The 26,330-nt window shown below is 49.0% G+C and overlaps 1 protein-coding gene across 3 annotated transcripts in view; it reads left to right on the plus strand.

Annotated features, from left to right (window-relative positions):
* The window catches only part of PBX1 (PBX homeobox 1), a 182,407-nt gene that overhangs the window by 133,907 nt on the left and 22,170 nt on the right, over window positions 1-26,330 (plus strand). For all 3 annotated transcript variants that reach the window (XM_038757892.1, XM_038757894.1, XM_038757893.1), the window contains exons 3-6: window positions 13,371-13,615; window positions 15,914-16,104; window positions 19,367-19,502; window positions 24,385-24,544. In XM_038757892.1, the coding sequence (XP_038613820.1) occupies window positions 13,371-13,615; window positions 15,914-16,104; window positions 19,367-19,502; window positions 24,385-24,544 (732 nt within the window). The remainder of the gene's footprint in view (window positions 1-13,370; window positions 13,616-15,913; window positions 16,105-19,366; window positions 19,503-24,384; window positions 24,545-26,330) is intronic.

Raw genomic sequence — 26,330 nt, forward strand, 5'->3', positions numbered from 1 at the left:
TTCAATTATAAATGAAAGTGGGGGAGCTGAGATGGGTCTTTTTGTCTCTGCTTAGTTGGAATAACACGATCAAGGCTGATGGGGACGGAGTCCTCCTCCTGCTTCCCTCTCGCCCCGGACGCTTCCCAGCTAGATTCCTCCTCCGAGAGGCCCTGGACTGACGGTCATCGTCTGAAACCAAATTTGGAATTATTTTTTGCCTGTGCAAACGTCCCCTCCCACCCAGTTGAACCAGGGTCTCGTTTGAAAAACACAAACTCCCTCCCCCTCTTTTCTCTCTTTCTTCCTTTTCTTTCGTTTGCTTTTTTCTCCTCCTCTCTTTAATCTCTTTCCCTCATCTGTTTCTTCTCTCATCTTTTTCATTCATTCACTCAATTGTATTTAGTGAGCGCTTACTGTGCGCAGAGCACTGTACTAAGCGCTTGGGAGAGAGTACAATATAGCAATAAGCAGAGACATTCCCTGCCCACAACGAGCTTACAGTATAGAGGGGGAAAATGCTCTTTCTCCCTCACTTTCATCGATTTCTCTCCTTCTATCTTCTCTCTCTTTCCTTTGCTCTCCTCTTTCCCTTTCTCCCCTTCTCGTCTATTTCTGTCCACCTTCTCTTTCTTTTTCTTTTACACTCTCTCCTCCTTTCCCTCTTTCCCCTCTCATCTATCTCTCCCCCGTCTTCTCTCTTCCTCTCACTCTCTCTTCTTTCTTTCCTGCTTTCCTCCCATCTATTTCTCTCCCTCTCTCTCCTACCTTCTCTTTTTCTCCTCTCCCTTTACCCCTCTCTCTTTTTTTTCTTTCTCTCCTCTTTCCCTTTCTCTCCTCTTTCCCTTTCCCTCTTTCTGTCCCCTTTGTCATGTATTCCTTATCTTTTTTTCTTTGGCTCCTCTTTCCTTCTTTCTCCCCCTCTCATCTATTTCTCTCCCTCTTTATCTTGTCTCTTCTTTCTCTTTCATCCTTTCTTTATCTTTCGCTATCTCTCCTCTTTCCCCTCTCTCATTTCTCTCCATCTTCTCTCTCCTCTCCTTTTTCTTTTGCTCTCCTCTTTCTCCCCCTCTCTCATCTATTTCTCTCCCTCTTTATCTTCTCTCCTTCCTCCTTTCTTTTGATTTTGGTCTCTCTCTTCATTCCCTCTTTCCCCTCTCATTTCTCTCCCTTTATCTTCTCTTTCCTCTTTCCTCTCCTTTTTCTTTTGCTATCCTCTTTCCCTCATTCTCCCCTCTCATCTGTTTCTCTTCCTCTCTATCTTCCCTCCTCTTTTTTCTTTTGACCTCTTCTCCTTTCCCTCTTTTTCTCTCTTTTCTTATCTATTTCTCTCTCTATCTTTTCTTTCCTTTCTTCTCTTTTTTCTTTTGCTCTCTCCTCTTTTGTTCTCCTCATCTATTTCTCTCTCTTACCTTCCCTTCCTCCTCTACCTTTACTTTTTCCCTCTCCTTTTCTCCTGTCTTTATCTCTCCCTCTTTTTCTTCCATCTTTCTGATCTCTCTTCCTCTCCCTCTTTCCCCTCTCTTTCTTCACCCTTTCTCTCTTTCTTCCTCTCTCATTTTGTCCCATTTCCTCCCTCTTCCTCTCTTTGTCCCTTCTGTTTCCTCTGTCTCTCATTTTGTCCTTTCTCTCATCCTCTCTCTGTCCCCTTTCCTTTTTCTCTTTCCATCTCTCTTTTCTCCCTCTTCCTCTCTTTATCCCTTCTGTTTCCTCTCTCTCTCATCTTGTCCTCTTTTCTCTCATCCTTTCTCTGTCCCTTCTTTCCTGTTTCTCTTTCCATCTCTCTTTCCTCCCTCTTCCTCTGTTTATCCCTTCTGTTTCCTCTTTCTCTCTCATTTTCTCCTCTTTTCTCTCATCCTCTCTCTTGTCCCCTCTTTCCTTTTTCTCTTTCCATCTCTCTTTCCTCCCTCTTCCTCTCTTTATCCCTTCTGTTTCCTCTCTCTCTCATTTTGTCCTCTTTTCTCTCATCCTCTCTCCCCTCTTTCCTTTTTCTCCTTCCATCTCTCTTTTCTCCCTCTTCCTCTCTTTATCCCTTCTGTTTTCTCTCTCTTTCTCATCTTGTCCTCTTTTCTGTCATCCTCTCTCTGTCCCCTCTTTCCTGTTTCTCTTTCCATCTCTCTTTCCTCCCTCTTCCTCTGTTTATCCCTTCTGTTTCCTCTTTCTCTCTCATTTTCTCCTCTTTTCTCTCATCCTCTCTCTTATCCCCTCTTTCCTTTTTCTCTTTCCATCTCTCTTTCCTCCCTCTTCCTCTCTTTATCCCTTCTGTTTGCTCTCTCTCTCTCATTTTGTCCTCTTTTCTCTCATCCTCTCTCTTGTCCCCTCTTTCTTTTTTCCCTTTTCATCTCTCTTTCCTCCCTCTTCCTCTCTTTGTCCCTTCTTGTTTCCTCTCTCTCTCTCTCTCTCTCTCATTTTGTCCTCTTTTCTCTCATCCTCTCTCTGTCCCCTCTTTCCTTTATCTTTTTCCATCTCTCTTTCTGTCTCCCTTTTTTCTTTTTAACTTCCCTTTCGGCCACACCGTGATTGATTCAGGCAGTTTAAATGAAACCCCTTCCACTGCTCCTTATCCATAAAAGCTGCCAGTTGCCAACTCCAAAAGCTCCTCAGTGGGAATCCTTCAGGAATCGGATTTTTGTGTCGGACTCTCGCTCAGCACAGACTGTGTACATGGGCCGATCTGACCCCCAGCTCGCTCCCCATTTGGTTTGGGGGGTTTTCACCTGCAGATCGGCCTTGGGCTTATTCAAATGGGGGGCCTTTTGACCAGTGAGAGGGGATCAGGTAGTTGTTGCCAGGGCAGTGGCTGGTGTGGGAAGAAGGGTAATAATAATTGTGGTATTCATTAATCCTTACACTGTGCTAAGCACTGGGTTAGGTAAAGGTAGTTGGGTTGGACCCAATCGCTGTCCCATAGGGGGCTCCCAGTAATAATAAAAATAATGGCATTTATTAAGTGCTTACTATGTGCAGAGCACTGTTCTAAGCGCTGGGGAGGTTACAAGGTGATCAGGTTGTCCCACGGGGGGCTCACAGTCTTCGTCCCCATTTTCCAGACGAGGGAACTGAGGCCCAGAGAAGTGAAGTGACTTGCCCGAGGTCACCCAGAAGACAAGTGGTAGAGTAGGGATTAGAACCCAGGTCCTTCTAATAATAACAATAATAATTATGGTACTTGCGAAGTGCTTACTAGGTGAAGCGCTTACTATATACTAGAGAAGCAGCTTGGCTCAGTGGAATGAGCCCGGGCTTGGGAGCCAGAGGTCATGGGTTCCAATCCCGCCTCTGCCACTTGTCAGCTGTGTGACTTTGGGCAAGTCACTTCACTTCTCTGGGCCTCAGTTGCCTCATCTGTAAAAATGGGGATTAAGACTGTGAGCCCCACGTGGGACAACTTGATCACCTATATCCCCCCAGTGCTTAGAACAGTGCTTCGCACATGGTAAGTGCTTAACAAATGCTATTATTATTATTATTATTATTATGTGTCAAGTGCTGTGCTAAGCGCTGAGGTAGGTATAAGGTAATTGTGTTGGACACAGTCCCTGTGCTATGTGGGCTCACACTCTTCATCCCCATTTTCCAGATGAGGTAACTGAGGCCCGGAGAAGTGAAGCGACTTGCCCAGGGTCACACAGCAGACAAGTGGTGGAGCTGGGATTAGAACCCAGGTCCTTCTGACCCACAGGCCCGGGCTGTAGCCACTGGGCCATGCTGACGGGTCTGTGGGATGTACTTCCCAAGCGCTTAGTCCAGTGCTCTGCACACAGTAAGCGCTCAATAAATATGATTGAATGAATGAATGAATGAATCCATCACACGTGATAGGCCCCTTCCTGTCGTGGGGCTCCTGGTCTAAGTGGGAGGAAGAATGGGAATTGAATCCCCATTTTACAGCTGGGGAAACAGAGGCTTGAGCAGCAGCGGGGCTCAGTGGAAAGAGCCCGGGCTTTAGAGTCAGAGGTCATGGGTTCAAACTCCGGCTCCACCAACTGTCAGCTGTGTGACTTTGGGCAAGTCACTTCACTTCTCTGGGCCTCAGTTCCCCCGTCTGTCAAATGGGGATTAAGACTATGAGCCCCTCGTGGGCCAACCTGATCAGCTTGTAACCTCCCCAGCGCTTAGAACCGTGCTTTGCACATAGTAAGCGCTTAATAAATGCCATTATCATTATCTTCTCTGGGCCTCAGTTCCCCCATCTGTAAAATGGGGATTAAGACTGTGAGCCCCTCGTGGGCCAACCTGATCAGCTTGTAACCTCCCCAGTGCTTAGAACAGTGCTTTGCACATAGTAAGTGCTTAATAAATGCCATTATTATCATTATTATTATTATGAGACAGCGAAGTGACTTGCCCCACAGCAGGCGAGTGGCGGAGGCGGGATTAGAACCCGGGTCCCCAACTCCCAGGCCCCGGGCTCTCTCCACCCGGCCCACACCGCCCTCGACGAGACGGCCAGGCCCTCCGTCCTGGGAGTCGTGATATTACATATACATATTTATATGTATATTACATATGCATATTTAGTACATTTAGTACATTTAGTACATATAGTACATATAGTACATATTTATTACTCTATTTACTTATTTATTTATTTATTTTACTTGTACATTTCTATCCTACTTATTTTATTTTGTTGGTATGTTTGGTTCTGTTCTCTGTCTCCCCCTTTTAGACTGTGAGCCCACTGTTGGGTAGGGACTGTCTCTATGTGATGCCAATTTGTACTTCCCAAGCGCTTAGTACAGTGCTCTGCACATAGTAAGCGCTCAATAAATACGATTGATTGATTGATTGATTGATCCCGGCGAGATCTTCAAATAGTTCATTATTTGGTTCCGCTCTCAGCTGAGCCTCACACCTTCCCGGAAGCATGAAAAGAGTTTCCATTCCCTCCTGGTTTGGTGCTTTTCAATTTGGCAAACATTGATGGGTTTTTCACGGGGCGTTTGAAATGCAGCTGAGGAGGAGAAGGAGGAGAAAGAAGGTCTCTGGGCTTCAGCTTGGGGGAGTGGGAGGGGGCGGGTCCCTCCCTGCCTCACTTTCCCCCCTCTGGAAAATGGGGGCTCGATCCCTGTTCTCCCTCCGGCTTAAGAAGTGGGACAGGGATCATGTCGGACCTGAAGATCGTGTCTCTGCTCCGGTGCTTAGTACAAGCGTGGCTTAGTGGAAAGAGCCCGGGCTTTGGAGTCGGAGGTCATGGGTTCAAATCCTGGCTCCGCCGATTGTCAGCTGTGTGACTTTGGGCAAGTCACTTCACTTCTTTGTGCCTCAGTTACCTCATCTGGGAAATGGGGATTAAGACTGTGAGCCCCCCGTGGGACAACCTGATCACTTTGTAACCTCCCCAGCGCTTAGAACGGTGCTTTGCACATAGTAAGCGCTTAATAAATGCCATCATTATTATTATTATTATAAATGCTTGGCACATAGTAAGTGCTTAACAAATATTACCTTCTCTGTGCCTCAGTTACCTCATCTGTGAAATGGGGACTCAATCCCTGTTCTCCCTCCAGATTAAGACTGTGAGTCCCAGGTGGGGCAGGGATTGTGTCAGACCCAATGATCTTGTCTCTGCTCTGGTGTTTAGTACAGTACTTGGCACATTCATTCATTCATTCAATTGTATTTATTGAGCGCTTACTGTGTGCAGAGCACTGTACTAAGCACTTGGGAAGTACAAGTCAGCAACATAGAGAGATGGTCCCTACCATAGTAAGCACTTAACAAATATTATCTTCTCTGTGGATCAGTTACCTCGTCTGTGAAATGGGGATTGAGACTGTGAGCCCCCCAGGCGTCCAACCCAATTTGCTTGTATCCACCCAGCGCTTAGTACAGTGCCAGGCATATATTAAGCGCTTAACAAATGCATAATTATTATTAATAATAATTATTATTGTACCATTGACTTCTCTGTGCCTCAGTCTCCTGTTTGTAAAATTGGGATTCAATACCTGTCATCTCTAGACTGTAAGCTTGTTGTAGGCAGGAAATGTGTCTGTTTACTGTTATACAGTCCTCTCCCAAGCGCTCAGTACAGTGCTGGGCACACAGTGAGTGCTCAACAAATACGACTGAATGAACTGAATGAATAAGTGAATGTTCTCCCTCCTTTTTAGACAACACTCAGTACAGTGCCCTACCCCCAGTTAGCGCTTACTAAAACTACCACCAGATCCACGTGGACCCGATTATCTTCTGTCCACCCCAGTGCTTAACGCAGTCGGTCAGTGATATTTTTTAGCAGCATGGCTCAGTGGAAAGAGCCCGGGCTTTGGAGTCAGAGGTCATGGGTTCAAATCCCGACTCCGCCAATAGTCAGCTGTGTGACTTTGGGCAAGTCATTTAACTTCTCTGGGCCTCAGTTCCCTCATCTGTAAAATGGGGATTAAAACTGTGAGCCCCACATCGGACAACTTGATCACCTTGTATCCTCCCCAGCGCTTAGAACATGCTTGGCACATAGTAAGTGCGTACCAAATGCCATCATTATTATTATTATTATTTATTGAGCACTTACTGCTTACCGAGCACTGTACTGAGCAAGCACTAGAAGAGGCACTCGATAAGTGCCACAGTTGTTATTATCAGTGAGTTCGCCTCACCGCTTACACCTCCCCGGTTGGGGAATAAATATTCAAACTTCCACACACCTGGGAGGGACCGTCTCTATATCTTGCCAACTTGTACTTCCCAAGAGCTTAGTACAGTGCTCTGCACACAGTAAGTGCTCAATAAATACGATTGAGTGAATGAATGGAGAGACAGAGAGAGTTTGTGTGTGTGTGTATGTTTGAAGTCCCTCTCTAAAATGCCACTCCGAGAAAAGGTAATAATAATGATGGCATTTATTAAGCACTTACTATGTGCAAAACACTGTTCTAAGCGCTGGGGAGGTTACAAGGTGATCAGGTTGTCCCACGGGGGGCTCACAGCTTTAATCCCCATTTTACAGATCAGGTAACTGAGGCCCAGAGGAGTGAAGTGACTTGCCCAAAGTCACACAGCTGACAAATGGCGGAGCCGGGATTTGAACCCATGACCTCTGACTCCCAAGCCCGGGCTCTTTCCACTGAGCCACGCTGCTTCTCTTAAGTAGGTAGCTGGATGTTTCCCCCTGGAAACCGCAAGCTCCCTGTGGACAGAGATTGCCTACCATTGCTTGTTTTAATGGTATTTGTTAAGCCGTTACTCTGTACTAAGCGCTAGGGTGGATACAAGTTCGGACACGGTTCATGGCCCACTTTATAATTATAATGGCTTTTATTATTATTATTACTTTGGGGCTTACGGTCTTAAGCCCCGTTTTCCAGATGAGGGAACTGAGGCCCAGAGAAGCAACTTGCCCAAGGTCACCCAGCAGACAGGTGGCAGAGCCAGGATTAGAACCCAGGTCTTCCGACTCCCAGGCTCTGGGCTCTTCCCATTAGGCCACGCCGCCACTTGCCTGCTGGGTGACCCTGGGTAAGTCATGCAACTTCTCGGCACCTCAGTTTCCTCACCTATAAAATGGGGATCTATCCCTGTCCCCCGTCCGCTTTAGACTGACACCCCCAAGCGGGACAGGGACTGTGTTCGGCTGTGTTTACCCCAGAGCTTAGCACAGTGCTGGGCACGTACCAAGCGCTTAACAAACGCCCTCATCGTTATTATGAAGTATCTATTTTCGCGGTAAAGGGTGCCCACAGAGACCATCGGGTGGGTTTTGCTTTCTCAGAGATCCTCTCGTTTCAAAGCCACAGTGTCTGTGAAACCATCCTCCTCCTCGTCATCATCATCAATCATATTTATTGAGCGCTTACTGTGTGCAGAGCACTGTACTAAGCACTTGGGAAGTCCAAGTTGGCAACATATAGAGACAGTCCCTACCCAACAGTGGGCTCACAGTCTAGAAGGGGGAAAACAGAGAACAAAACCAAACATATTAACAAAATAAAATCGAATATATATGTACAGTCTTGCCCCAGCCAGCCGGCCTCTGGTTTGGTTTGCAGCTTGTGGCCTGCCTTTACCCCAAAGATGAGGAGAGAGAGCGAGAGAGAGAGAGAGAGAGAGAGATAGAAGGAGAAAGGAGAGAGAAAGAGATACGCGAGAGAGAGAGATAGAAGGAGAAAGGAGAAAGAGATATGAGAGAGAGAGAGATAGAAGGAGAGAGAAGGAGAGCCAGAGAGATAGGAGAGAGAGAAAGAAGGAGAGAGAAGGAAAGCGAGAGAGAGATAGGAGGGAGAAAGAGATAGGAGAGAGATAGAAGGAGAGATAGGAGAGAGAAAGAGATAGGGGAGAGAGAGGAGAGAGAAACACGAGAGAGAGATAGAAGGACAGAGAGCAAGAGAGAGGTAGGAGAGAGAGAGAGAGAGAGAGAGAGAGAGAGAGAGAGAGAGAGAGAGAAGGGTAGGGGAAAGGAAAGCAGCATGACTCCGTGGATAGAGCCCAGGCCTGGGAATCAGAGGTTCCAGGTTATTTCCCCGGCTCCGCCACTTATCTGCTGTTTGACCTTGAGCAAGTCACTGTGCCTCTCTGTGCCTCCGTTACCTCATCTGTCAAATGGGGGCTAAGCCACTGAGCCCCATGGGGGACACAGACCGCGTTCAATCCGATTATCCTTGTTTCTACCCCAGTGCTTAGTATAGTGCTTTGCAATAGTAAGTGCTTAACAAAGACCGTGAAAGTTAAAAAATAAGAAAAAAGGGGAGAAAGGGAGAGAGGAGAAAGAAGGGTAAACAGAAAAAGAGGGCAAGAGAGCGGGAAAGAGAAAGGGAAAGACGGGAAGAGAAGGGAGGGCAAGAGAGGGAGAGAGAGAGAAATGAAGAGAAGGGATGAGAGCAAGAGAGAAACAGGGCAAGAGACTGACAGGAAGAGGAGAGAGACAAGAGAAGGGAGGGAGAGAGAAAAAGACAGGAAGAGAACGGAGGGAGAGCAAGAGAGAAAGAAGGGACAGGAGACAGAGGGAGAGAGAAAGGGAAAAAGAAGGGAGAGAGAAGGGAGGGCAAGAGAGGGAAGGAGAGAGAGACATGAGAAGGGATGAGATCAAGAGGGAGAAAGAGACACAGGAAGAGAAGGGAGGGAGAGAGTAAGACAGACAGGAAGAGGAGAGACAGAAAGAGGAGAGGGAGAGCAAGAGAGAGGAAGAGGGAACAGGAGACAGAGGGAGAGAGAAAGGGAGAAAAAAAGACAGGAGAGAAGGGAGGGCAAGAGAAGGAAGGAGAGAGAGACATGAAGAGAAGGGTTGAGAGCAAGAGGGAGAGCGAGTAAAAGACAGACAGGAAGAGGAGAGACAGGAAGAAAAGGGAGGTAGAGGGAAAAAGAGACAGGAGGAGAAGGGAGGGAGAGCAAGAGAGAGGAAGAGGGGGCAGGAGAGAGAGGGAGGGAGACAGGAGAAAAAGGAGGGCAAGGGGGGAAAGAGAGATGAAGAGAAGGGATGAGAGAAAGAGACAGACAGGAAGAGAGGGGAGGGAGACAGGGAGAGTGAAAAGGAGAAAGAAAGACAGGAAAAGAGAGGGCGAGTGAGGGATAGGGGTAAGAGACAGTGAGAGGGAGAAAGAAAGACAGGAAAAAAAGGGAGAGAGAGGAGGAGAAGAAGGGAGGGGGAGAGAGAAAAGTCCATCTGAAAATCGGAGCCTTAATCGCTCCCATCTGGTTGAGCCCAGCTTCCCCCTCTGCCTGACAGGAAAGCCGCCACAGACGCTAGAAGCTTCCCATTATCTTCGATAAGTTGCAATCATGGACTTGAAATCGAGTTGGGCTTTTAAAGCGTCCCCCCGCAAACCCGGCTCAGACTCCACCGTCCCCGTTTGCGGGCGGTTCCAAGCGGTCAATCTGTCAATCAGCGGCATTTATTGAGCGCTTACCGTGGGCAGGGCACTGTACTGAACTCTTGGGAGAGGGCAAGGAAACAGAATCGGTGGACACATTCCCTGTCCAGACCTGTCGGCCCCGGCCTGTTGGAGATCCCGGCCGACCTCGGGATGGGGGACGGAGGGGACGAGGAGGAGGTCTCCCGGCCTAGGGCGACTCACCAGGAGGAAACGGCGTCCTTTCCAGGCCTCTGGACCAAACTATCCGGGCCCAAAGAGGACTCCGGCCTAGTCCTGCCCAGCTCTGCGGCCCCGGAAAATGAGGGTCTGTTCCCGGCACCCTCTGCTGCAGGAAGGGAGAGTGGGGCATCCCTGGGAACTTGATCCCCCCAGATCCCCGCTGCGAGGCTTCGCCCCCCAAATGACCATCAGTTTGGGCGCCTGAGTGCCTGGTATCCATGAGGGCTCCAGTGTCTGCCCTCTTCCCCCAGATGGTGGGGGGCAGCGGGTCTGGGGGCCCTTATCCCCCCGTGGACATCATTTGGGGCCAAACCCCCAGGAGCTGGAGCTCGGGGTGCGTCAGGGGTCTCAAGAGCACGGGCTTTGGAGTCAGAGGTCAGGGGTTCAAATCCCGGCTCTTCCGATTGTCAGCTGGGTGACTTGGGGCAAGTCACTTAACTTCTCTGGGCCTCAGTTCCCTCATCTGTAAAGATGAGGAATTAAGACTGTGAGCCCCCCTGGGACAACCTGATCACCTTGTAACCTCCCCAGCGCTTAGAACAGTACTTTGCACATAGTAAGCGCTTAATAAATGCCATCATTATTATTATATTATTATTATTACCTTGGACAAGTCCCTTGATTTTTCTGGGCCTCGGTTTCCTCATCTGTACTAGCGTGGCTTAGTGGATCGTGATACAAGGTACCTGATCACCTTGTATCCTCCCCAGCACTTAGAACAGTGCTCTGCACATAGTAAGTGCTTAATAAATGCCGTTATTATTAGTTGTAGTAGTAGTAGTAGTAATAGCATGGCTCAGTGGAAAGAGCACAGGCTTGGGAGTCAGAGGTTGTGGGTTCAAATCCCGGCTCCGCCACTTGTCAGCTGTGTGACTTTGGGCAAGTCACCTAACTTCTCTGTACCTCAGCTCCCTCATCTGTAAAATGGATATTAAGATTGCAAGCCCCACATGGGACAACCTGATCACCTTGTATCCTCCCCAGCACTTAGAACGGTGCTTTGTACAAAGTAAGCGCTTAACAAATACCAAAATTATTATTATTATTATCAATCACCTGTATTTATTGAGCGCATACTTTGTGCCAGGCACCGTAATAATAGTGATTATGGTATTTGTTAAGTGCTTACTGTGTGCCAAGCACTGTTCTAAACGCTGGGGTAAATGCAAGATAATCGGGTTGTCCCACGTGGGGCTCACTCTCTTTATCCCCATTTTACCGATGAGGTGAATGAGGCACAGAGAAGTTAAGTGATTGGCCCAAGGTCACACAGCAGACAAGTGGCGGAGCCGGGATTAGAACCCACGACCTCTGACTCCCAAGCCCAGGCTCTTGTCCTGAAGCCACGCTGCTCTGTGGAGAATAACCTACACATGTTTTGTAGGTCCACATGTTTTGTTTTGTGTCTCTGTGGAGAACAACCCCCTGTGTCTCTTCAGAAAATGACCCGCCGTGTTTCTGCAGAGAGAGTCTCTGTTTTGTCTTGTTGTCCATCTCCCCCTTCTAGACTGTGAGCCCGTTGTTGGGTAGGGATCGTCTCTCTCTTTTGCCCAGTTGGACTGTCCAAGCGCTTAGTCCAGTGCTCTGCACACAGTAAGCGCTCAATAAATACGATTGAATGAAGGAATGAATGACTCCCCATGTCTCTGCAGAGAACAATCAGTCGTGTCTCTTCATAGAATGCCCCCCCCCCCATATCTCTGCCGGGAATTGACCCCCTTTGTCTTGACGGGGAACACGTCTCGGCGTCACGAGGGGAACAGACCCTCAACTCGACTTTATTTTTTTTAATAGTATTTATTGAGTGCTTACTGTGTCAGAGCACCGTACTAAGCGCTTGGGAAGTCCAAGTTGGCAACATATAGAGACGGTCTCTACCCAACAGTGGGCTCACAGTCTAGGAGGGGGAGACAGAGAACAAAACAAAACATATTAACAAAATAAAGTAAATTGTTTTATTGTGATCACTTGACACCTGTCCACGTTTTGTCTTGTTGTCCATCTCCCCCTTCTAGACTTTGAGCCCATTGTTGGGTAGGAATTGTCTCTCTCTGTTGCCCAGTTGGACTTTCCAAGCGCCTAGTCCAGTGCAGAACCCTCGACTCGACTTTATTCTGATTATTTGACACCCGTCCACATGTTTTGTTGTCCGTCTCCCCCTTCTAGACTGTGAGCCCGTTGTTGGGTAGGGATCGTCTCTCTCTGTTGCCCAGTTGGACTTTCCAAGCGCTTAGTCCAGTGCTCTGCACACAGTAAGTGCTCAATAAATACTATTGAATGAATGAATGAATGACTCCCCATGTCTCTGCAGAGAACAATCAGTCGTGTCTCTGCAGAGAATGACCACCCCCCCCCATATCTCTGCAGGGAATTGACCCCCTTTGTCTCTACGGGGAACACGTCTCGGCGTCTCTGAGGGAAACTGACCCTCAGTGTCCCCTCAAGGCCTGACCCTCGACTCGACTTTATTCTGGTGACTTGACACCCGTCCACATGTTTTGTTTTGTTGTCCGTCTCCCCCTTCTAGACTGTGAGCCCATTGTCGGGTAGGGACCGTCTCTATAGGTTGCCAACTTGTACTTCCCAAGCATTTAGTCCAGTGCTCTGCACCCAGTAAGCGCTCAATAAATACAATTGAATGAATGAATCAATTCTATTTATTTTGTTAATGATGTGCATTTAGCTTTAATTCCTATTTGTTCCGACGCCTTGACACCTGTCCACACGTTTTGTTTCGTCGTCCGTCTCCCCCTTCTAGACTGTGAGCCCGTTGTTGGGTAGGGACCGTCTCTAGATGTTGCCCAGTTGGACTTTCCAAGCGCCTTGTCCAATGCTCTGCACACAGTAAGCGCTCAATAAATACGATTGAATGAATGAATGAATTCTATTTATTTTGTTAACGATGTGCATTTAGCTTTCATTCCTGTTTGTTCCGACGACTTGACACCTGTCCACGCGTTTTGTCTCGTCGTCCGTCTCCCCCTTCTAGACTGTGAGCCCGTTGTTGGGTAGGGACCGTCTCTAGATGTTGCCCAGTTGGACTTTCCAAGCGCCTTGTCCAGTGCTCTGCGCACAGTAAGAGCTCAATAAATACGATTGAATGAATGAATCAATTCTATTTATTTTGTTAATGATGTGCATTTAGCTTTAATTCCTATTTGTTCCAACGACTTGACACCGGTCCAAGTGTTTTGTTTCGTCGTCCGTCTCCCCCTTCTAGACTATGAGCCCGTTGTTGGGTAGGGACCGTCGCTATATGTTGCCCAGTTGGACTTCCCAAGCGCCTAGTCCAGTGCTCTGCACACAGTAAGCGCTTAATCAACACAACTGAACGAATGACTCGTGTCCCACCCGCAGTTCTGAGCATCCGGGGGGCTCAGGAGGAGGAGCCGACGGACCCCCAGCTGATGCGGCTGGACAACATGCTGCTGGCCGAGGGCGTGGCGGGGCCGGAGAAGGGCGGAGGGTCGGCGGCCGCGGCGGCCGCTGCGGCCGCATCCGGAGGAGCCGGCTCTGACAACTCCGTGGAGCACTCCGACTACCGGGCCAAGCTGTCCCAGATCCGGCAGATCTACCACACCGAGCTGGAGAAATACGAACAGGTGACCGGGAGGGCCCGGGGGGGACACGGGGAACACCTCCCCGATTCCTGCTACCAACTGCGCGGCTACTCTGGGTGGGAGTAAACCTGCCGGTCTCAGCTCCGCAACATTGCCAAGATCCGCCCTTTCCTCTCCATCCAAACCACTACCCTGCTCATTCAAGTTCTCATCCTATCCCGTCTGGACTACTGCACCAGCCTTCTCTCTGATCTCCCATCCTCGTGTCTCTCTCCACTTCAATCCATACTTCATGCTGCTGCCCGGATTATCTTTGTCCAGAAACGCTCTGGGCATGTTACTCCCCTCCTCAAAAATCTCCAGTGGCTACCAATCAATCTGCGCATCAGGCAGAAACTCCTCACCGTGGGCTTCAAGGCTGTCCATCCATCCCCTCGCCCCCTCCTACCTCACCTCCCTTCTGTCCTTCTCCGGCCCAGCCCGCACCCTCCGCTCCTCCGCCGCTAACCTCCTCACCGTACCTCGTTCTCGCCTGTCCCGCCATCGACCCCCGGCCCACGTCCTCCCCCGGGCCTGGAATGCCCCCAGTCCCTCTGCCCCTCCGCCAAGCTCGCTCTCTTCCTCCCTTCAGGGCCCTGCTGAGAGCTCATCTCCTCCAGGAGGCCTTCCCAGACTGAGCCCCTTCCTTCCTCTCCCCCTCGTCCCTCTCTCCATCCCCCCCATCTTACCTCCTTCCCTTCCCCACAGCACCTGTATATATGGATATATGTTTGTACATATTTATTACTCTATTTATTTATTTATTTTACTTGTACATATCTATTCTATTTATTTTATTTTGTTAGTATGTTTGGTTTTGTTCTCTGTCTCCCCCTTTTAGACTGTGAGCCCACTGTTGGGTAGGGACTGTCTCAATATGTTGCCAATTTGTACTTCCCAAGCGCTTAGTACAGTGCTCTGCACATAGTAAGCGCTCAATAAATACGATTGATGATGATGATGATGAGTATGTGCCGAGCACTGTTCTAAGCACTGGGGGGGATACAAGGTGATCAGGTTGTCCCACGTGGGGCTCACAGTCTTCATCCCCATTTGACAGATGGGGGAACTGAGGCACAGAGAATACTGATAATAATAATTATGGTATTTATTAAGCGCTTACTATGTGCCGAGCACTGTTCTAAGCACTGGGGGGATACAAGGTCATCAGGTTGTCCCACGTGGGGCTCACGGTCTTCACCCCCATTTGACAGATGAGGGAACTGAGGCACAGAGAATAATAATAATAACAATTATGGTATTTATTAAGTGCATACTATGTCCCAAGCACTGTTTTAAGCGCTGGGAGAGATACAAGGTGATCAGGTTGTCCCACGTGGGGCTCCCAGTCTTCATCCCCATTTGACGGATGAGGGAACTGAGGCACAGAGAATACTGATAATAATAATTATGGTATTTATTAAGTGCTTACTATGTGTTGAGCACTGTTCTGAGCGCTGGGGAGGTTACAGGGTGATCAGGTTGTCCCAAGGGGGGCTCACAGTCCTAATCCCCATTTTCCAGATGAGGTCACTGAGGCCCAGAGAAGTGAAGTGACTTGCCCAAAGTCACACAGCTGACAGTTGGCGGAGCTGGGATTTGATCCCACGACCTCTGACTCCAAAGCCCGGGCTCTTTCCACTGAGCCACGCTGCTTCTCTGAACAGAGCTGGGGGGGGGACACATCCCTTGCCTGCAAGGAACGTATGAGCTATAGGGGGAATCAGACATTAAAATAAATCACAGATCTGGACACAGATCTGAGAAGCAGCATGGCTCAGTGGAAAGAGTCCGGGCTTTGGAGTCAGAGGTCATGGGTTCAAATCCCGCCTCCGCCAACTGTCAGCTGTGTGACTTTGGGCAAGTCGCTTCATTCATTCACTCATTCATTCATTCAATCGTATTTATTGAGCGCTTACCGTGAGCAGAGCACTGTACTGAGCGCTTGGGAAGTACAAGTTGGCAACATGTAGAGACAGTCCTTGCCCAACAGTGGGCTTCACTTCTCTGGGCCTCAGTTACCTCATCTGTAAAATGGGGATTAAGACTGTGAGCCCCCTGTGGGACAACCTGATCACCTTGTTACCTCCCCAGTGCTTAGAGCAGTGATTTGCACATAGTAAGCGCTCAATAGATGCCATCATTATTATTGTTAATATTAAAAGCGTTGTGCAGAGTGCTGTACCGCGCACCTGCTGTTTTCAGAGCATGGTTTGGGGCACTCACTATGTTCAGAGAGCACTGTACGGGACCCCTACTGTGTTGAGCGAGCCCCCGCCCCTTGCCCCTCTCCCCGCCCAGGCGTGCAACGAGTTCACGACGCACGTGATGAACCTGCTGCGGGAGCAGAGCCGGACGCGGCCCATCTCCCCGAAGGAGATCGAGCGTATGGTCAGCATCATCCACCGCAAGTTCAGCTCCATCCAGATGCAGCTCAAACAGAGCACGTGCGAGGCCGTCATGATCCTGCGCTCGCGCTTCCTGGACGCCAGGTCAGTCCCGGCCTCGGGACCCCCGGGATCCCGGGAAGGAAGGGCCGGCCGGGGGGATTCCGCCCGGGTGCTGGGCCGTGATGCTCGCCGCCGGTTGTGGAGGACTCTGCGTAAAAATAAATAGCATCACTCGGACCGTCATCATCATCGTCATCATCAATCGTATTTATTGAGCGCTTACTATGTGCAGAGCACTGTACTAAGCGCTTGGGAAGTACAAATTGGCAACATACAGAGACAGTCCCTACCCAACAGTCATCCGGCCCCAACCCGGCCACCATCGTCGTCGGAATAGTAGCCGCCCGCAGGGTTGTCCTTGAGCTCCAGTTTTCAGGGTAGTAGCAGGAATCAGAGTGGCAGTAATAATAATAATCATTATGATGGTATGCTTTTGCATTTATTAAGCGCTTACTATGTGCTAAGCCTTGAGGGGATACAAGGTGATGAGTTTGTCCCACGTGGGGCTCCCAGTCTTCATCCCCATTTTCCAGATGAGGGAACTGAGGCCCAGAGAAGTGAATTAACTTGCCCAAAGTCCACAGCTGGCAAGTGGCAGAGCCGGGATTCGAACCCATGACCTCGGACTCCAAAGCCCGGGCTCTTTCCACTGAGCCACGCTGTGTTTGTTAAGCGCTTACTACGAGCCAAGCACTGTTCTAAGCACTCGGGTAATAATAATAATAATAATGGCATTTATTAAGCGCTGAGCCCACTGTTGGGTAGGGACTGTCTCTCTGTGTTGCCAACTTGTACTTCCCAAGCGCTTAGTACAGTGCTCTGCACACAGTAAGCGCTCAATAAATACGATTGATTGATTACTACGTGCAAAGCACCGTTCTAAGCGCTGGGGAGGTTACAGGGTGATCAGGTTGTCCCACGTGGGGCTCCTAGTCTTCATCCCCATTTTCCAGATGAGGGAACTGAGGCCCAGAGAAGCGAAGTGACTTGCCCAAAGTCACACAGCTGGTCGGGGCGGAACCCACGACCTCTGACTCTCAAGCCCGGGCTCTCTCCGCTGAGCCACGCTGCTTCTCTAGTCAGAGTGGGGTAGGGCTAGTTGTAGACAGAAGGGTGATAGTAGTGGTGGTAATGATAATAATGGTGTTTTTTAAGCGCTTACTATGTGCCAGGCGTTGTACTAAGCGCTGGTGGGGGTAGAAGTCGGAGAGGAGTAGTGCTGTTCGTAGTCAGAGCAGTAGTGGTAGAGAGAGATAGTGCTAAGTGTCATCAGAGCGGGGGTAATGATGGCATTCATTAAGCACTTACTATGTGCAAAGCACTGTTCTAAGCGCTGGGGAGGTTACAAGGTGATCAGGTTGTCCCACAGGGGGCTCACAATCTTCATCCCCATTTTCCAGATGAGGGAACTGAGGCCCAGAGAAGTGAAGTGACTCGCCCAAAGTCACCCAGCTGACAGTTGGCAGAGCTGGGATTTGAATCCATGACCTCTGACTCCAAAGCCCGGGCTCTTTCCACTGAGCCAAGCTGCGTCTCTACTGGTAGTAGTAGAGTGGGGTAGTTCTGTGTTATATTCTCTCCCAAGCGCTTTGTACAATGCTTTGGACAAGAAAGCACTCAATAATAATAATAATAATAATAATAATAATGGCATTTATTAAGCGCTTACTATGTGCAAAGCACTGTTCTAAGCGCTGGGGAGGTTACAAGGTGATCAGGTTGTCCCACAGGGGGCGCACAATCTTCATCCCCATTTTACAGATGGGGGAACTGAGGCCCAGAGAAGTGAAGTGATTCGCCCAAAATCACCCAGCTGACAATTGGCAGAGCCAGGATTTGAACCCATGACCTCTGACTCCAAAGCCCGGGCTCTTTCCACTGAGCCTCGCTGCTTGTAGATAAATACCATGGATTGCTTGTACAACGTGATGGATTCCCCCTCACCCCATTCCTTAACAAAATGGGGTCTCTGAGTTCATCCAGCCCTCAGGAAATCCATTCAGTCCATTCCATTCAGTCGTATTTATTGAGCGCTTACTGTGTGCAGAGCACTGGACTAAGCGCTTGGGAAGTACAGGTCGGCAACATGTAGAAACGGTCCCTACCATAGTGGGGGAAGGATTGGGTGAAATGGAAGCCTCTTTTCCAACTGTAGAAGCCCTTGATGACATTCAAAATGATCTACAACCTTTGTGCATCAGTTAGCGTTGACAATAATAATGGTAGAACAGTGCTCAGCACTTAGAACAGTGCTTTGCACATAGTAAGCGCTTAATAAATGCCATTTTAAAAAAATGGTATTCGTTAAATGCTTACTGTGTGCCAAGTTCTGTGCTAAGCACTGAGGTAGATAGAAGATGATTAGGTTGGGCATAGCTCCTTTTCCATTTGGGACTCGCAATTTAAGTAATAATAATAATGACGGCATTTCTAAAGCGCTTACTATAATAATAATAATGATGGCATTTATTAAGCGCTTACTATGTGCAAAGCGCTGTTCTAAGCGCCGAACAGTAGGATTTAATTCCCATTTTACAGATGAAGAAACGGTCCCCCATTGGGGGCTTCAGGTTTTCTGCCTGAATTCACCTCCAGGGAAGCAGCGTGGTCTAAGGGGGGAAAAACAGGGTTTGAAATCCCCATTTTACAGATGGAGTTACTTAGCCCCAGAGAAGCGACGCGAACTGCCCTTCTAGACTGTGAGCCCGCTGTTGGGTAGGGACCGCCTCTATATGTTGCCAACTTGGACTTCCCAAGCGCTTAGTACAGTGCCCTGCACATAGTAAGTGCTCAATAAATACGATTGAATGAATGAATGCCCAATGGCACGCAGTAGACAAACGGTGGAGCCGGGATTAGAACCCAGGTCCTCCCGGCTCGCAGGCCCGGGCGATGTCTAGGAGGCCGGGCCGGGTCTGGCGGTGGGGAAGGGGTGGGAGAGGGTCCTCCTTTCTACAAAGTGCTCGTCCACGGGGACGCTGGAACCCAGAGATAATCAATCAATCAATCAGTCGTATTTATTGAGCGCTTACTGTGTGCAGGGCACTGTACTAAGCGCTTGGGAAGTCCAAGTTGACAACATATAGAGACGGTCCCTACCCAACAGCGGGCTCACGGTCTAGAAATGGACCGGCGACCTCCCCCCCCGTAGTCCCCGAATCCTCCGGGGCTGTTTTCGCGTCCCCCCGCCCTCGTCCGCCTCGCCACTCATCGGCTGCGGGTGTGTATGTGTGTGTTTGTGTGTCTGTGTGTGTCCCCATGTGTGTCTCTGTGTGTCCGCGTCTTGTCGTTTCCCTTCCGGCAGGAGGAAGAGACGGAACTTCAACAAGCAGGCCACGGAGATCCTGAACGAATATTTCTATTCTCACCTCAGCAACCCTTACCCCAGCGAGGAAGCCAAAGAGGAGCTGGCTAAGAAATGCGGCATCACGGTTTCCCAGGTGAGGGGGTGGACCGGAATACCGGAAGCTCCGGTATTCCCGGAGCACCGACTGGGTGCGGAGCGCTGGACCGAGCGATCGGGAGAGGACAGTAGAGTTAGTAGATCTCCGGGATGTAATCTTCTCCTAGCCTGTAAGCTCGATGTGGGCAGGGAATGTGTCCGTTCTATCCTAGAGAAGCAGCGTGGCCTAGTCCTGAGAGTCTGAGGGTCCTGGGTTCAAATCCGCTTGTCTGCTTTGGGACCTGGGGCAAGCCACTTCACTTCTCTGGGCCTCAGTTCCCTCATCTGTAGACGGAGAGTAAGGCTCGGAGCCCTAACTGGGACAGGGATTGCGTCCCTGCTAGCTACCTTCTTCTTCTTCTTCTTCAGCCGTATTTATTGAGCGCTTACTGTGTGCAGAGCACTGTACTAAGCGCTTGGGAAGTACAAGTCGGCGACATATAGAGACGGTCCCGACCCAACAACGGGATCACAGTCTAGAAGGGGGAGACGGACAACAAAACAAAACATGTGGACGGGTGTCAAGTCGTCACAGAACGGGGAGTAAGGCTAGGAGCCCTAACTGGGACAGGGATTGTGTCCCTGGTAGCTACCTTTTTCTTCTTCTTCAATCATATTTATTGAGCGCTTACTGTGTGCAGAGCACTGTACTAAGCGCTTGGGAAGTACAAGTCGGCGACATATAGAGACGGTCCCTACCCAACAACGGGCTCACAGTCTAGAAGGGGGAGACGGACAACAAAACAAAACACGTGGACGGGTGTCAAGTCGTCAGAACAAATAGAATTAAAGCTAAATGCATATCATTAACAAAATAAATAGAATAGTAAATATGTACAATAGTAAATTTGTATAAATATGTACCTCAGTGTGAAGAGTACAGGGCTTGGCACAAAGTAAGCACTTAATGAATACCATTATTATTATTATTATCATTATTATATTGTGCTCTCCCAAGGGCTTAGTACAGTGCTCCACACATAGTAATAATAATAATAATGGTATTTGTTAAGCGCTTACTATGTGCAAAGCACTGTTCTAAGCGCTGGGGAGGTTACAAGGTGATCAGGTTGTCCCGGGGTCAGGGGAACTCACAGTTTTAATCCCCATTTTACAGATGAGGTAACTGAGGCCCGGAGAAGTGAAGTGACTTGCCCAAAGTCACACAGCTGACGGTTGGCAGAACCAGGATTTGAACCCATGACCTCTGACTCCAAAGCCCGGGCTCTTTCCACTGAGCCACACTGCTTCTCCAGTGCTCAGTAAATACAGTTGACATGATCCCTGCCATCAGGGAGCTTACAGTCTGCTGAGTGTGGAGCACTAGGGTGAGCACAGTAAGAGAGTATGCCCTTCACTAGCATACAGCCTATTGGGTACAGAGCACTGTACTGAACACCTACTGTGTACAGAGCACCGTACTAAGCGCCGAGAAGAGAGGGCTGCCTTTGGGGAAAAGCAGTGGTGGTGGATTAGGCCAGAAATAAAAGATTCACCCGAGGGGGGGAAAAATACTTATAAATGTGAATTGGTTGAAACAAGTTTGCTCTTCAGTTTCAAAGAATGATGGTTTCAGGTTTTGTAAAATTGCTCATGGTGACACATACTTGGTATAGATCAATCAATCGTATTTATTGAGCGCTTACTATGTGCAGAGCACTAGATACCTTTATATATATATATATATATATATATATATATATATATATATATATATATGGCCATCATTATATATATATATGTAATGGTATATATAAAAGATATATACCAGAAATAAAAGATTCACCCGAGGGGGGAAAAAATACTTATAAATGTGAATTGGTTGAAACAAGTTTGGTCTTCAGTTTCAAAGAATGATGGTTTCAGGTTTTGTAAAATTGCTCATGGTGACACATACTTGGTATAGAGATACCTTATATATATATATATATATATATATGCCATCAATATATTATATATATGTATATTTATATATATATGCCATCATTATTACTATTATTATTTTATGTGTGCCACGTATAGTGTATATGGACTTATAAGGCAAAACCTGGCGTAAAGCAAAAATGAATCAATCAATCATATTTATCGAGAGCTTGCCGTGTGCAAAGCACCGAAAAAAGTGCTCTGGAGCGTACAATATAACAGTCGGTAGACATGCTTCCTGCCAGCAATGAGCTTACAGTCTAAAAAGTAGTATAATGATGATGGTATTTGATAAGCGCTTACTATGTGCCAAGCACCGTTCTAAGCGCTGGGGCAGATACAAGGTAATCAGGTTGTCCCACTTGGGGATCATGCGGCGTGGCTTAGAGGAAAGAGCACGGGCTTGGGAGTCAGAGGTCATGGGTTCAAATCCCGACTCCGCCGCGTGTCTGCTCTGTGACTTTGGGCAAGCCGCTTAACTTCTCTAAGCCTCAGTTACCTCATCTGTAAAATGGGGATTAAAACTGTGAGTTCCATGTGGGACAACCTGATCACCTTGTATCCTCCCCAGCGCTTAGAACAGTGCTCTGCACATAGTAAGCGCTTAACAAATGCCATCATTATTATTATTATTCATCCCCATTTGACAGATGAGGTAACTGAGGTCCAGAGAAGTGAAGTGACTCACCCAAGCTCACACAGCAGACAGTGACAGAGTGGGGATTAGAACCCACATCCTCTGACTCCCAAACCCGGACTCTTAACACTTGGCCACACTAGAAGTACTCTAGACTGTAAGCCCATCGTGGACCGGGAACGTTTCGGCTAACTCTTGTATTGTATTCTCTCCCAAGTGCTTTGCACAGTGCTCTGCACGTAGTAAGCGCTCAGTAAATACCGTTGATTGACTGATTGATTGAAAGTAGAAATTGGTAATTCCCCCCGCTACGCAATTCCTAACAAAATGGGGGCTCTGAGTACATTTAGCCGTACTTTTTCCTCTCCCTAGCCTTCAGGAAAGCCAGTGGGGGCTTTGAGGTTTCTACCTGAGGTCAGTTTCAGGGAAGCCTAGCGGGTAGAGCCCAGGCCTGGGAATCAGAAGGACCTGGGTTCTAATTCCGGCTCCGCCGTTCGTCTGCCGTGTGACCTTGGGCCGGCCTCGTCCCTTCTCTGTGGCCTCAGTCCGTCCGTCTGCAGAACAGGGGAGTCAACCCTCCCCTGAGAAGCAGCGTGGCTCAGTGGAAAGAGCCCGGGCTTTGGAGTCAGAGGTCATGGGTTCAAATCCCGACTCCGCCACATGTCTGCTGTGTGACCTTGGGCAAGTCACTTCACTTCTCTGATCCTCAGTTACCTCGTCTGTAAAATGGGGATTAAGACTGTGAGCCCCACGTGGGACAACTTGATCACCTTGTATCCCCCCAGCGCTTAGAACAGCGCTCTGCACATAGTAAGCGCTTAAAAAATGCCATTATTATTATTATTATTATTCTCCCTCCTACTCAGGTCCCCGTGGGGGACCTGACGATCTCCTGTCTACCCCAGCGCTTGGCACGTAGAAAGCGCTTAACAAATATCATTCCTTTTATTCTGGGGGAAGCTTTCGGTCTGCATTGTGAGCCACCACAATTGTGAATTGCCTCAACCCCCAGAGGGGCAGGAGAAGATTTTCCCAGGGGGCGGGGACGACAGAAAGGGGTCTTTTTCCCCCAGTTGGTTCAGATCCCAAAAGCAGACAGAGAAGGAGGCAGAGATGTGCAGCCTCCAGCAAGGTAAGACTAAGCTCAGTGTACACACTTACACACACAACACACGTACTCAGAAACACACACATAGAGCGTACCCAGAAACGCACACTAACAAAGACCCAAAAATAGACGCCGACACAGAGACTCCCGAATAGAAATCTGAAGCGTGTGCCGGTTTTCAGTATTTGTCCCAATTTTTGTGGGTTTTGTTGGTTTTGATCACTGAAGACTCTAAGCCTTGAAGAATCTAAGTCCCTTTTTCCCATTTCCCTTCGATTCCATGTGACTTCCATAGCATTAACTTAACCAGGGCCCTTGCGGAAAGATTTCTGGGAACAAAACTGGGATTTTTGAGGCTTCCCAACTCTTCTGGAAGCCCACCGCCTCTCTAACCAGATGACTTCGATGTATCTCTCTGTGATTGTCTCTCTCCGTCTTTCTTTCTCTCTCTCTCTCTCTCAGTCAAAAGAGCGTATTTGAAATCAGCCAACCCATAGAGAGAAGCAGCCTAGCCTACAAGAAAGAGCACGGGCCTGGCAGGAGACCTGGGTTCTAATCCTGGCTCCGACCTATTTATTAAACGGTATTAGTTAAGCGCTTAAGTGTGCCAAGCACTGTACTAAGCACTGGAGTAGATAGGAGATAGGTTGGACAGAGTCCATGTCCCACATGGGGCTCACAGTCTTCATTCCCATTTTCCCATCGAGGCCCAGAGAAGTGAAGCGACTCGCCGATGGTCACACAGCAGAGGAGGGGCGGAGTCGGGATTAGAACCCAGGTCTTCCAACTCCCAGGCTCCCGCTCTGTCCGCTAGGCCACGCTGAGCCTCTTTCCTTCACTTGCCTCGTGTGAGACCGTGGGCAAGTCGCTTCTCCGGGCCTCAGTTTCCTTATCTGTAAAATGGGGGCTACCTACCTCTCCCTTCCCGCCCAGACTGAGAGCTCCTGTGTGGGACAGGGATTGGATCCAATCTGATTATCCCGTATCGTCCCCAAAGTTCGGCGCACGGGTAAGTGTTGAATAAGTACCAATTTTAGCGGGAAGTGGCCAAGACATGCGGAACGTCGGACTGTCCGGTCTCCGTTTCGGTCTTTTGAAGCCAGATTCCCCCTTCAGCTAGGGCTCTGATCCTTTGTCCTTCCTTCCCCTCCGCCCAAATCTTGCCCCAGGTGAGCGGTTAACTTTCTCTGTCTTCTCTCCGACTCGCCCTAGGTATCAAACTGGTTTGGGAATAAGCGAATCCGGTACAAGAAGAACATAGGTAAATTTCAAGAAGAAGCGAATATTTATGCTGCTAAAACCGCTGTCACAGCTACCAATGTGTCAGCTCATGGAAGCCAAGCCAACTCACCCTCAACTCCTAATTCAGCTGGTTAGTTTTTGTTTGTTTTTTTGGGTTCTCGTTCGTTTTTCGTTGGTTTCTCTTTTTTTTCCCTTCATTGGGGGATTTTTTATTTTACTTTATTTTGACTTTCATCCCTTTGGGAGTTCCTTTCGTTCTTTTGGTTCGTTTCGACATTAGTCTTTTGGTTGGTCGATTTGCGTGTGTTTTCTTCTTTTTCCTCTTCTTTTGCGTTGGATCCTTCCATATCTCCAGTCCACGGGGCGGATGACGGGCGGCGGGGCCTCCCGTGATCCCGGGCTCCACGGGAGGACGGCTCGGGCCCGGTGGGTCGGTCTCGCCGGGCGGCCTTGGGATCGTCCCTTTCCCGTCCCCTCGGTGACTGGATTCAGCGGAGATGTGTTTCGGCCGGGCGTCGTGGGCCGCTTCAGCGCAGGGAGTGGGTGGTCTGTGCCGGGTGACATCACAGCGGGACGCCCACCGGACCGGACCCCCCGAAGGGGACGGGGGTCTCACTTTCCCGTCGCTCGCGTCTCGTTGGGGTGCCGGCCGACTTCCCGCCGGGGGAAGCCTTGTCTTTTCTCTCTCCGGTGCTCCCGTTCGTTCGAACGGATCAGGGAGTTACTGTAATCCATCGTTCCCGTGCTCTGGTTCCTCCGTGGTATCGGGGGGAGGCACCTCGTGTGGAATAAGTCGATCGCTCGGCAGTATTTATTGAGCGCCTAAAGAGGGCAGAGAACTGTAGTAAGCCCTAGGAAGTGTACAGTAAAGAGTAGACGGTGAGCCGGCAGTCTATTGTGTTAGCGAGCACTGGACTGATCATCTGGGGAAGCACGATAGAATTAGTAGATACAACCTCTGCCCGAAGAGGCATGGCGAAATGCATAGAACATTCATTCAGTTGTATTTATTGAGTGCTTACTGTGCGCAGAGCACTGTACTAAGCGCTCGGGAAGTCCAAGTTGGCAACATATAGAGACAGTCCCTACCCAACAGTGGGCTCACAGTCTAAAAGGGGGAGACAGAGAACAAAACCAAACATACTAACAAAATAAAATAAATAGAATAGTAAATATGTGCAAGGACATAGGCCAGGGCGGGTCAGAAGGTCACGGGTTCTAATCCCGGCTCCACCGCTTGTCTGCTAGGTGACCTTGGGCGAGTCGCTTCGCTTCTCGAGGCCGCAGTGAGCTCATCTGTAAAATGGGGATTGAGACTGCAAGCCCCACGTGGGACGGGGACGTTGTCTGATCCAGTTTGCTCGTTTCCACCCCAGAGCTCAGTACAGTGCCTGACACGCGTAGTGAGCACTTAAATAATAATAATGGCATTTATTAAGTGTTTACTGTGTGCAAAGCACTGTTCTAAGCGCTGGGGAGGTTACAAGGTGATCGGGTTGTCCCACGGGGGGCTCACAGTCTTCATCCCCATTTTCCAGATGAGGGAACTCAGAGAAGTGAAGCGACTTGCCCAAAGTCACACAGCTGACAAGTGGCGGAGCTGGGATTTGAACCCATGACCCCTGACTCCAAAGCCCATGCTCTTTCCACTGAGTCACGCAATAATAGTAATTCATTCAGTCAGTCGTATTTATTGAGCGCTTACTGTGTGCAGAGCACTGTACTAAGCGCTTGGGAAGTACAAGTTGGCATAAGAAGGAGCGTACCATCTACTACGTGCAGCGTGCTTGGGGGAGTACAGTTAGAGTTAGTAGATAGGCTCCTGGCCCTCAAGGAGCTTGGAAGCTACTATGGACAGAGAACTGTACTGAGCACCTAGGAGCATACCGTGGAAGTGAGCAGCCCTCAGGGAGCTG

Source organism: Tachyglossus aculeatus, chromosome 16 (assembly GCF_015852505.1).
Source record: "Tachyglossus aculeatus isolate mTacAcu1 chromosome 16, mTacAcu1.pri, whole genome shotgun sequence".
NCBI lineage: Eukaryota > Metazoa > Chordata > Mammalia > Monotremata > Tachyglossidae > Tachyglossus > Tachyglossus aculeatus.